Source organism: Gallinula chloropus (genome assembly GCF_964237585.1).
Source record: "Gallinula chloropus genome assembly, chromosome: 20".
Taxonomy (NCBI): domain Eukaryota; kingdom Metazoa; phylum Chordata; class Aves; order Gruiformes; family Rallidae; genus Gallinula; species Gallinula chloropus.
This window is the reverse complement of record NC_140105.1, coordinates 5,774,693-5,786,863: the sequence shown is the minus strand read 5'-3', so window position 1 is coordinate 5,786,863 and position 12,171 is coordinate 5,774,693. Positions and strand designations below refer to the sequence as shown.

At 44.8% G+C, this 12,171-nt stretch overlaps 1 protein-coding gene across 1 annotated transcript; it reads right to left on the bottom strand.

Annotated features, from left to right (window-relative positions):
- Window positions 1-265: 265 nt before the first annotated feature.
- SCPEP1 (serine carboxypeptidase 1) lies at window positions 266-12,164 on the bottom strand (the record flags this gene model as incomplete). The annotated part of the gene is made up of 13 exons (XM_084273693.1): window positions 266-1,685; window positions 1,809-1,972; window positions 3,291-3,428; window positions 4,090-4,203; window positions 4,986-5,070; window positions 6,458-6,586; window positions 6,784-6,821; window positions 7,813-7,885; window positions 8,084-8,158; window positions 8,615-8,770; window positions 9,418-9,507; window positions 10,405-10,550; window positions 11,954-12,164. 13 exons carry the CDS (start codon window positions 12,162-12,164, stop codon window positions 1,620-1,622), a joined length of 1,485 nt encoding a protein of 494 aa, XP_084129819.1. The 3' UTR covers window positions 266-1,619.
- Window positions 12,165-12,171: the final 7 nt, after the last annotated feature.

The window sequence follows — 12,171 nt, the reverse complement described above, 5'->3', positions numbered from 1 at the left end:
AAAAGCAACAACCGCTGCTTTGATCCTGCCTAGCCATTCTGGGGTGCCCACCATGCTGAAGAGGTGTATTTTGTGTAAAGGATGGGAGGGGCTGGAGTCTCCAGTCCATGTGCTGCATCATGCCCTGCAGTCATGGGGCAGAGCAGTTCTTCCCTTAAGTGTGACTGTGTCTGCTCCCCTCAGCAGGGGCTTCACACTGAAAAGCCAAACTAGAAAAGATGTGACTTTCAAGCAGTGAAATCAACACAGTTCCCCAGACCAAACAATAGATTAGGCCTGTTGTCTTTATTGAAAAATACTGTTTGTTATAAAGATCTGGATTTGCATTGCTAAAATTCAAGAACACTGTTCAAGCAAAGGAGGAGGAAAGCGATTATTAGGAGCCAATATTCCAGCTGCTGGGTGACTCTGTATGTGTTTATATAGCATTCTGCCTCAGACCTTGCTAGGCCAACACTGGAGATGTTCCAAGACAGTTTCAGTTGCTGGAGTTACTATTTATTTAGGACTCTGGCAGTGAAACAAGCTGTTGTGCCTCCTACCAGACACCAATAAACAACAGTCACTTTGTGCTCCATAGCAGAAGTCAAATGTCTGACCAAGACTTCTCTTGACTGGGTACTATATAAAAAAGTGGTTTCAAAATAACAGGTATCTGCAAGACTTAAAAATGCTGTAGATTAATACTGGTTCTAGCTTCTATAACCTTCTTTTAAAAACTGCCTTATCCTTCAGAATTACGCTGTTACTGCTCAAGCAACTCTCCTTTCTGCTTTGCAGGCTTTCAGAAGTTTGTAAGAGGATTTTGGCCATCAGGACTCTCATCTATAGAAGAAGAGGGTATTAAGAGGGCTCCTGCTTCAGCATACAGGAAAGCAGGAATTCCTGCTGGATGTGCTTTAGGTGTTAAGGCTAAAGACGAAGTTTGGGTAACAGCCATTAAAATGAATGAAAACAAGAAACAAAAGGTCAGATGAAAAAGGTCAAATGCTGCTCTGGGGCAGTGTTTTTCTCTCTGCATAGCACAGATAACCTGAAGAATCTTGGATCCTAACCCAGGCACCTCAGCAAGATGAGATGGACTGTAATTCCTCTAGGGCAGATCTTCTATCCTGGCATCTCCATGTCTTCAGTTTGTAATCCTGCCAAGTGACTCAAGAGGAGGCCCGAGGACAAAGGGAGGAACATTCCACAGCCTCATGACACAGGTTAGGTCTCTGAGAAGAGCAATCTATCAGACCTCTAATTAGTTTTAGTTTTGGTGTGTGAACAGACAGGAAAGCATTCAGGGAAAGGCAGCTTTTTACAAAGGCACAAAATCCTTCCAAATCAAAGGCAGAGGCTCAGAGCTAATTGTTTATCACAGTGGACTTCCTTCTGGAAGAGTAATTATAAACTGTGTTAAGGCAGCAAATCACAATTTACAAATTCAAAAGCAACAACTCATTCAAGGAAAAAAAAAATGCCTTTCCATAAGTGCTTGTGCACATTATGAGCAAGATCAGTGAGGCCGTGTGTCCCAACGGCCATTGTTCCTCTTGTGGCTTGTTATTGTGGACTCACATTCTGCAAGAGCACTGACATTCAGCAAGAAGCCATTCCAGCTGGCCTCCCCTTGCCTAGTGCTGCTGTTGGGTCACCATCCTGACCATTTTCAGTGCCATTTCTCCTTGATCAGATGGTACCTAGCACAAGGATGAGAGCACAGGGTAAGCACCTGCTATAAGGAAGCAGACAGCAAGCATACATGCATCTTCAGTTCTCTTGCTGACAAGGGTACATCCCACCCCAAGAAGTGTGTTATTTACCATGTGCCCAGCCTTAAGGATCCAGAAGAAAGCAAAGTTCTCATAGGCCTTGTAGAAAGCAGCTGTCTCAGTGGATTCTGGAGACACATAGAGTGCCTTCCACCTCTGGTGGTTGAACTGGTCCAAATTAGGCCATTTCAGTTTCCGGATCCATGCCTCCTGGCCTGTTAGAGATAAGAGGTATGCTTGATTACTGATACTGACATAGCACCTTGTGAGTCCCAGCTCAGGTGAATGCCCACTGCACTAGACACCAATACAGCAGAGTTAGTGGACAGGCTGAAGCAAACCACTGGAGGGAGAAGGGAAAAAGCCAACACTGAAGATGTACTTGAGATGGACGTATGTTTGCACAAGTTGAACATGTGCCTCTTGGAGACTCTGCAACCCTACCAGTTGTGACATTTTGCTTTACAAGTTCACCTCTTGAAAAAAAATGAAGAGACACACTGCTGCTTTGTTTGCTGGAGTTACTCATCAAGAGGGACCTGGAGGGGTTTTCTGTTTTCAGGTGCTTGCTAGAGAAGCTGGAGGTCAAGGCAGCAGAAAGACCAATTCCAGGGCACGAAAGGGGACAAAGTGTTAGCCTACCTTTGAACTACTGCAAGAGTCCACATGTTAAATTTTAGCTCAAAACGTGACAATGTGGAGCACCACCAACTGCTAATCTGTTGTGACAGCCTAAATATTCTGTCTCCTGATTTATTGATTGCTACACTGCTCATGAAGGGCATCTGACTAAGTGGGTAGAGACAGACAAAGGATAAAGCCTTTCACAACAGGAGATGATGTTTGCACAGTCTGTGACTGCAGGTTATTTAAATCAGTAAGAAAAGGTGAACGAAAAGAGACCACAGCAGTCTTGCAGTGCAAGACTCCCAAACTTGATCAAACCTGCATCTCTCAAGCAGCAAGGCACAAACAGAGCCCTCGAGTGGCCAAGACATGCAGGTGCCTACTCGTATCACTGAGCAGATGTGACCCTTGTTGCATCTTACCTGGCACCATGCTCTCTGCTGAAGGTCACTCAGTGAAGGCTGACCTGTACTGTGCACAGATCTGCAGCAAGATATGGCCTTTGCCCCAGAGAACAGGATCTCCAAGGCACAGCAGAAGAATGCATAATCTCCATGTATTCATTAATCTATTCTTCTTCATTTATGAGCAAGCATTTATACAAGTATATGTGTCTATCCAAAAGAACTGAGCAGATTATTAGCCACCTACTTGCGGGCTTTACTGAATTAAGCAACTATTGATGTTGCAGATCCATTTCCCAACAATACAAGGGAGGTAAAAGAATTGTCTCTCACAGAGGGATGTAAACAAAACATACTAAGAGTTGGTCATTTATGACAGTAGTATTTAGGCACTGCCAGTTAGATTGCAAAGACTAGAAAGATCCAGGACCAATATTAGTGGCAACTTCACATTCCACTCATCACAAGTTGTGTTCTCAACCCCAGCTAAGAATTCCCTTACCCATGGTGTCAACAATGAGATCCAGCTGTCCATTATAGACTGTAACATTGACATTGGCTGCCAAAAGCTGATCAACAATACTGATGACAGGTTTCATGAAGTCTTCAGCCATGTTCTTAAAGACATCTGCGGACTGACCTGGTTGGAATCAGAAAGACAACCAATTTTAACTGATGAAGAACATAATCCCCAAGCTGGGACAGAAGCAGTTGGCTCAGGATCCCAAGAGACAGCTCATGGCTGCATACAACACAGTCCTAGCCCAGAGGAGGGGCCAGCAATTTATCAGTCTGAGGAGCTAAACAGAACCAGAGAGCAGCCATGTTCCCACTGAAGCTCACACCTAGCCTTGTAAGCTTCTAGTTCCTGTTACACAAATACAGGGTGCTGGCATCAGTCCTTTAAGCCTTCCTTTCTGTTTTTCAGCATCCCCTCTGCACCATGCAGTGTTAGATGACAGCAGCTTTCTGGGAGAGAAGAACTGAAAGTGATTTCAGCAAGACTGCGTGAAAGACAGAAACCAGTTGCTGAGGAATGGAAGACCTTCCTCCTCCCCCTGTATTTTTAGCTGCTTGGCTAAAGATAGATATAAGCAGCAGGATCAGAAACAGAACCACATCTGCTCCTTCAGGCCTGCCTTGTTAGATGTACATTTCTAAGAGTAAGTTCTCTTCTTAGGTCCAAGGATAATAACAATTTAGTGCGACTGCTTACTACAGGAAGGTATCTTCCTACAGTCTGCAGTACCATAAAGGCAATAATGTACACATCAGATCCACACTAGCAGAAAGAAAAGTACCTCCCCATTTCACAGAGTCAGGAATAATCTTGAGTTTCTCTCTGATGGGTCCATTCATCAATTCATACAGGCTGTCCTTATGCATATTTTTGACATGGCGTCGGTACAGTCCCACTGAAAAAGGAGAGAGACAACACTTTGATTAGTGGCACATTTAAGACTGTCATCCTCCATAGGTAACAATTTTTAGTATTAGTCATGGTCAACAAATTCCTTTCTAATGAAAATTCAACATCAGAGAGAGATTTGCTTACTTTTACTAGAAACCACTGAAGCCAGCCCTCATTTAGGTCAGGGGATGACAGAAGAACTCAACCATCCATTTCTACTTTTGGCTAACACAGCACTTTCTCAGGGAACCAGCTTCTGCTTCAGCCACTTGGTATAGGCATGGTTCCTCGTCCTCAAGAGACCAGTGACTTTTGAGCTTATTTTCCACCTTACATGATGTAGCCAATAGAAAGAGATAAAAAGCTTGAAAGAAACTCTATACATGTGCTTTTAACACTGATGCATAAACATCATGGAGCAAAAGAGTCTAACCAGAGTATATTTATGACACTTCTGTGTCCTAGCTTGAAGACAGAAATGAGACATTAGGAGGAACTTAAAGGTCGTAAAACTGTGTCACAATTATACTGACTACTTCCTTGGAGCAATTTGTGCAGGATGTATAGGTGGAGGTGTAATCTACAGAAGGGTTGTTCCACATTCCTAATTATCACTATTTATGCAACAGCAAACAGGTTTGGCTCAGGAGAACATCAATATCCTTTGGACCTGAAGGCCCCGTTTTAAGGATATGCTAAATTGAGGTTGTTCCCTTTGTCAGAGTTGAAGGTATGCAGATGCAGACACAGGCCCTCAGAAGCTTAAAGTACTTAAATACAACTTACTGAGATGGAGATTTTCTTGTTCATTTGTTTTCTTTTCTGGAACCTTCTTAGTCAGGATGTTATAAAAGTTCACATTGTCAGTGTTCTGAAAACACAAGATGATTTCAGTAACACCATAGCAAAACCATTTCTCAGATACAAGGATCAGACTCTCTCCTAAAAAAGGGATAGGTCCTAAATGAAGGATCCTGTGACCTGCTGCTTTACCTACACGTCAGGATGACACTTATGGAAAAACTCTGGCTCCACATTTGAAGACATGGGGAAGATGTTTCTCTGGTCTGTATCGTTCACACAGGGGTTGTGCCAGAGCTTCTCTGAAACGGATGTGAAGCTACAGGAAGCCTTACACCCTGCCAATGTCTGCAGACTCACATTACTCATTAGTCAAGTGTTGAACTGCAGAGGATGCTTTCAGATGGTCATCTTGTGCTAGATCTAGTCTAGCCTGATGCTGTCTCTTGCTTAATATCCTCCCAGACTACAGCCCTTCAAAATCTCAAGTGCTTCCTCAAGAACACAGTGACACGTATCAGCCACTGTTCTACTGGAACTGCTGACATCTGGACCAGTACAAGAATCGTAGAACAGCAGTTCTGATGCAAACAGCATGCATCCAGAGGACAACTGCAGACAGTGTTGCCATTAGAGAAGTTACTTGAGATACCTGAAGCCCTGCTTTACTCAGTTTTTGAATCTTTAAAGTTCTGATGCACAGGTCAGAATCAGCTCACAACAGCAACCCCTGAAGAACAGAAGTGCTTGCACCCTGACAGCGATACCAGAAGTGATTGGAGAAGAGGACAAGCAGACTTGAAGAGAAATGCAAAGTGGGAACCACAAGTTCCTCCAGACATTAAGAAGTGAAAACAACTGTATGCAAGGCTCTGTCAGTTATAAAACAAAGCAGAGAGAGAAGAGGAACCAGCTCCAGATTAGTCCTTCAGTTTGAGGAAACCAAACCCTCCCTTGTCAAGTAAAACTTGACCTATCTTTTGAGCTGGATCTTGCTAATTAACAAGCTGCAGTAACCCATAGTAGCAGGACAAAGCTTGAGGTTCCTTTCCATCCTGTACATCTATTGTAGGTCTGTAACTTGAAATGTATGCCTTGCTGGGTGCAGTTTTCAATATTCAAAACAAAGCTTTCAAGGGGACCGCTCATTTAAACTGAAACTGAGTTCTACAGAAATCAAGGAGATTAGATGCAGTGATGTGCCAGGTTGAAACCTTGATGCAATTCTGCAAGCCTGTGTGGGTCACCCTACCTGCTGCCTCTTACAATCACACAGTGGTGCACAGCAAAACCCAGCTCTCTTACATCAGCACTCAGATAAAACATACACTGGCAAAAGTGACTGTGCTGGCAGTTGGAGGATTCATGGCAACCCAGTGCTCAGAGAGAGGACAACCTGAAGTTGTGTGCCTCCCTGGGCACTGGTTGTTATTAATGCTGGTCAAAGAACTTCTTACCTCTTCAATGACATCTTCAGCCTTGCTCCAGAGCTCAGTGGCAAGCCCATATTCATTTTTATTTATTGCATCCATTACTTTTTTGGCAATAGCAGTGACCTCTTCTAGACCATTGTCATCAAGGAGAGACTGGAAAACAAACACAAGGGAAGACAGCTTTAATTACAATTTCATGTTAATTCCTCACTAACAGTCTCCATACATTCCAGGTTTTATTCTGGCTAAGAGCTAGCCTTAAAAAAAATAAAACAAAAAATCAACATCCATTTACACTATTGGCAGCACAAGCAATCAGGGGAGGACCAAGAGTTTAAGAAGGTACTTACAGTGCTGTAAAGGTAGGGCCCCCAAGACAGCACAGAGTCTAAAGAAACAGAGCAGATTTCAAACATTTAAGTTTTTTAACACATTATTTCATTTACTTTTCCTTTACTAGAGCAAGAATAATTGTGACAAAAGTACATGGGGATTAATTAATTAGTAAAAAGGTACCGTCAGCCTAATTTCCCAAGAGTTGTATGTACCACAGAGCAGGTTCTTTACAAATCCTGAGAATAAGAAAAAGCACTGCAGTGTTCTTAACCCCCAGACATTAATAAGTGACATTTATTTAACGCCACAGACATGTTCTTACCCAAACATTCTCACCCCAACACTGCAGCACATTGCTAGCATATGGGGAGAGATCCGACAAGTGAACAGGCATTGTCTAAACTGATCTGTTTGCAAAAGCTATGGAGGATAAAGGCACAAACTAAACCAAATCTGTTTCATAACAAGTTTGTTTATAAGGTCTCAAGGTTCAGCTGATCCTATGACTGATAGGGCTCTGATTGATATTGTCCCATACTGCACAGAACCTGCAGAGCCTGCCCTTGCAAATCTCCTTGAAGGACCAGGAGTCCTTCAATTTGTTTTTGTCCTCCACCAGACACACAACTTATCTGTGAGCACTTCAGCTCCTCAGCCCAAGGTCTTCTTGTGAAAAGAAAGATAAATTCACAAGGTTGCAACTGAGTTTTATGTGGTGGCCACATTTTAAGTGCAGTACTCTTACCAAATCACCCCAGAGGCTCTAAAGGTATGTAGGTACATTTCACCACCACCCCACTTCAAATTTAAGTATGCTCCTCACCGACTTCACTCTCTGTCTTTTCATACCATAAGTACATTCTAAAGGTAGATCTTTCAGTCACAGCTTGCAATGTTGAAGTATTTCTTTTTGATTTACCAGACTCACCAGAGATTTAATTCACTTACTGCAGGGCTGGCATGATTTTAGGTACTCATGGAACAATAAAAAAACCCAAAACAAACCCAACAAACTACCCACAGCCTGAGGATTTTAAACATACCCAAAGGAGAAATCCATGAGTCTCCAAGAGCAGTCCCCATAAAATTGCACTTTATGATCCCTTTTTGAACAGCCTTGGTAAAAAAGGGGTAAAACAAAAAATATATCAACTTTTAGTTAAATATTCATGGCTTAAGAATGAATTTTAAGTTAAAAACCTATAGGTAGCAGTCTGAGCTCAGCAACAGGGATGGTGCATTCCAAGAAATGCAAGTACTTATAGAACACAATGTTTTAAACTAAGAAGAGAAGTATATCCTCCAATTACTTACCTCATGCAGCTCTAAAGCAATGCCAGCAGCCATTTTACCTCCATAAGATTCAGAAAATATGTAGAATGGGATGGTCTGGAGAGAGAGAGAAGCCACATAGTGAACCCACTGGGCAGAGGGCACAAGATACATCCAACTGTATCCCAGGCACTGGCTCTCACCTCTCACTATCAAACACTGGATATTTTACTGATCCTGAGCCACAGGTATTTCTGTAACACCCTGGTGGAATTACTAGTGGGAAATCTGAAGCAGACCCTCCCATATTTTAGAGCTAGAAGTAGATGTAATCCTACCTAGACACAACAGACAATAATCCATCCCACCATTTATCTAACTAGCACCAAATTCAAGATGCCACATCTTAATTGTGGGAAATAAGGGGCAGTGGTTATACCTGCACTGACCCAGCAAATGCATACGACCTGCCAGCAAACACTGCCCATCTGGGAGCCTGTTCACTAATACCTTCTGAGAACTGCTTAAAAGCAAAGAAAAATATGGTTCTAACCAAGAATTCAACTCATTTACCTGGAATTCTGTCCTGCATGTGAAGAATTCTTCAAGAAACACCATCATGTCAGAAACTACTGTGGTAAGGTTTTTGGCAAACAAGCTACAGTCATCCACGTAACTGAATCCAGTGCCCACAGGATTATCCACAAACAAGATACTGGCTGCCTGCAACTGTACAAGCAGAAAGAAGGTTTGTACGTGTCCTGGCTTAAACAATGACAGTATGAAACCTCAGCTCAGCATCAGTGTAAACCTGAGTTTCAATGACATAAGTGTTTAACTGAGCTACCAAACCTCTGGCCCTGAAAGAGACAGCAAAACCTCCCAGAGATCTAAGGTCAGATCCCCCATATGATCAAGGTAGATTATTGGTAGGTCAGTGCAGAAGTATATTTCATTGAATCAACTTCCAGTTTCATAGGCAGCTGTAATAGGCTTTCCCTTGAAGGCCGTGCTGAATTTCTAACTACAAGCCATTGGTTATACTCTGCCAGACATCCAGAAAAACCTCTGTGACAGTACACAATGAAAACATGATCTGAAACAACTGTCTAGTTTCCCTGCTCTCGGTTTCCCAGGCATCTGCAATTCACAAATTCACAGAAGCCCAGACATATTCCATTAAATTAAAGTAATGGGCCTATTCTTCAGTTCATAAGAAGAATAGTCATTAAAACCATTTCATTTACTATAGTATTTTAAGACTAAATATCATAGCTCTGTTGAATTTTAAATGACAACTTGTCTTGATAAGCACTCATCTGCTTACACAAGTGACAAACATTTTGCAATCAATAATTAGAAGATGAACTCTCTACCCAGGTTGTATTTCTTGGTTTCATCTCTGTGTCTAATGGGCCAATCTCTTCAAAGTTCCCAAATCCACAGCCTGAAGCTCCTGGACCTCCCTGTGGGGAAATAAGATGACAAATTAAGTATAGGTAGGACAGGAGCAAAATAAAAACAAGCCAGCATGTAGAATGACAGATTGCAAATTTTAAAGAATGGCTTCTGTGCTGCACATCAGTTTGCAGAGAAGGCTTTCTTCTTCCTCATCATCTTTCACTACATGTAACTGTGCCATTTATGAAAGCAATAATTTAAACAGAGAATCAATTACCCACTCATGAAAGCATCTAATGAGCTGCATGCTATGTGAGTGCAGTTTGAAAACCTTTCCCCTTATTTCCTCAATCTGAATGCAAAAGTGAGCTATCTACAGAGGTTTGCAAGTCATTAGTTTTATCAGCATGTGCATTTCACTCTGAAGAAATAACCCAGAAGGAAAAAGACCGAGTCATCAAGTGATTTTATTCAACATTAACTTCTGAAATGTACTGCTGGAAGTGAATGCAGAGCACGCACCACTGCCTTTATCAAACTGTGACTGAACAGCACCAATCTCTAAGCAAGCCATCTCTCTTACTTGTTTCCATTTAGAAGTCTTTCTAAGTCTCTGATCATTTTATTTACTCTCTCTGAACATTGTTTAGACTGTAAGCTCTTCAGGACAGCAGTTGTGACGCTACAATGTTCTTCCAGTATCTGGCACAAAGAGCATCGCTGTTGTGTAAGTGATAAGAACGACCTCTAGTTCTGCAGTTTAACTCGATGGACGATGAGCAGTTGAGAGTACCCCACAATTGTGAAGTGACATTTTCTTTATTTCTTCCTAACCTGAATACTTTGCTCACAAGAAGAGTCATTTAGAATTGGACAATTTTGAACCCCACTTCTGTAGAGCTGTAAGATACCAGGCACTGATGGAAGGAATTATCTGTTAAGTGCCTTTCACCAAACCTTACCTGAAGCCACATGATGAGAGGTAGTTCTGTGAAGTCTTTGGCTGGGTTGTCAGCATAGTAGAGCCACCAGAACATGTGGGCCTTACTTCGAACTTGCACATATCCCCACAGCTCTTTGGGCTCTTGGGATTGCCTCAGAACTACACCTTGTGAGGGAAATAAAACCAAAAAGGTAGGTAAGAAGGCTCAGCTCCAGGGCTTTCCACCATTTGTTCCAAAACATTACATTTCAGTCTTGGGTGTGATAATTAGATGTGCTTCCATTACAAAAAAACCCCAACACATGACTACAGGAAACCTGCCTATACTTACACCCACACAGGGAACTTCATTGCTGATAACTCAGCTAAGCATTGTAATTAAGTGCTTACCCATCAGGGCCTGGTGTTATAGCAGCTGTCAAAATAGCAGCCCAATAGCTAGGGCAATTTTTGCTATCAGGGAAGCATTTAAACCCTTTGGAAGGTGTGGGCTGAAAGCACAATGCTTCAGGTATGATGGAATAACACACACTGCTTGAGGAGCACCAGGGCTTCTTCTAGGATCCAGCACTTTGATTGTAGTCTCAGGGAAGATCAAATCCTTTTACAGTCCCCAAGGAGAACAAACACAGGCTAGGCAGAAGGCTCGCTGCTAAACCAGCCCAAGATCCGACCCCACACTCGGTAATTGAGTCACTGCTCATGAGCAGTCAGCCAATTCTCCATCCAGAACACAGAAACAGACCTTTGAAACCACACCACTTAGTCGCCATCAGGACAGAAGGCAGCAGAGCCATGGAGGAGCAGCAGTAAAGGCTTGTCAAGCCCCAGTGCCCAGGCTTTGCTGAGGCCCTGGGTGGACATCAGTACAGACACGGCCCTTTCCTAACCAGCCCTCGCTACAACCACAGTGACACCCGGACACGGCTGTTCTGCTCCTCACACCCCCCCAACCAACAGTTCCCGCGGGTGAAGACCACTGCGGCGGGGTACCTGTGCTCCTGTCTGCCAGTGCCCTGTGACCCAACGCCCACAGGCACGCTCCCTTCAGGGGCTCGCCACCCCCCCAGCTGCCAGGGAAGGGAAAGGAAGCGACGGGACGGGAAAGGAATGGACGGGACGGGAAAGGAAGCGACGGGACAGGAAAGGAAGCAACGGGAAGTCTCCTTCCAGAAGGACAAGTGACAGCGACGGGAGGGGCTGCCCCGGTTCGTGGGGAGCCGCTCTCGCCCGGTTCACCAGCCTGAACCAGCTGGGACCCGTAACCTCCACGTTCCTGCTCCAAAAGGGCTCCCCGGGGAGCGGGGAGCGCAGACCCCTGCCAGCCGGGCTGCAGGGAGACGACGTCCAAGGTCACGACGGTGCCCGGCGCAGCAGCGGCGACAGCCCTGACCACGGGCCCGCTCCCGCCGGGGCTTCCCCCGGGCTCTCCCCAGCGCCAGCGCTCGTGTCACCCCCGCGGCCGCGTTCCGCCCAGCTACCGCCTCCGGCGCGGCACTAACGGCCGCGGTGAGGCTCGGAAACTTCCCGCGGTCCAGCCCGGGCCCGCCCATCCCTCAGCCCCGTACCTGCGGCCAGCAGCAGCAGCGGCAGCAGTCCGGCGGCAGCGCGCAGCAGCAGCGGCATCGGCAACCCCATCCCGCCACCGGCTCTCGGCGCCCGCGCCGTCACGTGCGCGGGAAGCAACCCGGCCCCGCCCGCAGGGGGCGGGGGGGGGGGGGAGGGGGCACGTCCGGCGGCGCGCGCCGCCCGCCCTTTTTGTCCCACGCGCGGCGCCATCGCCCGC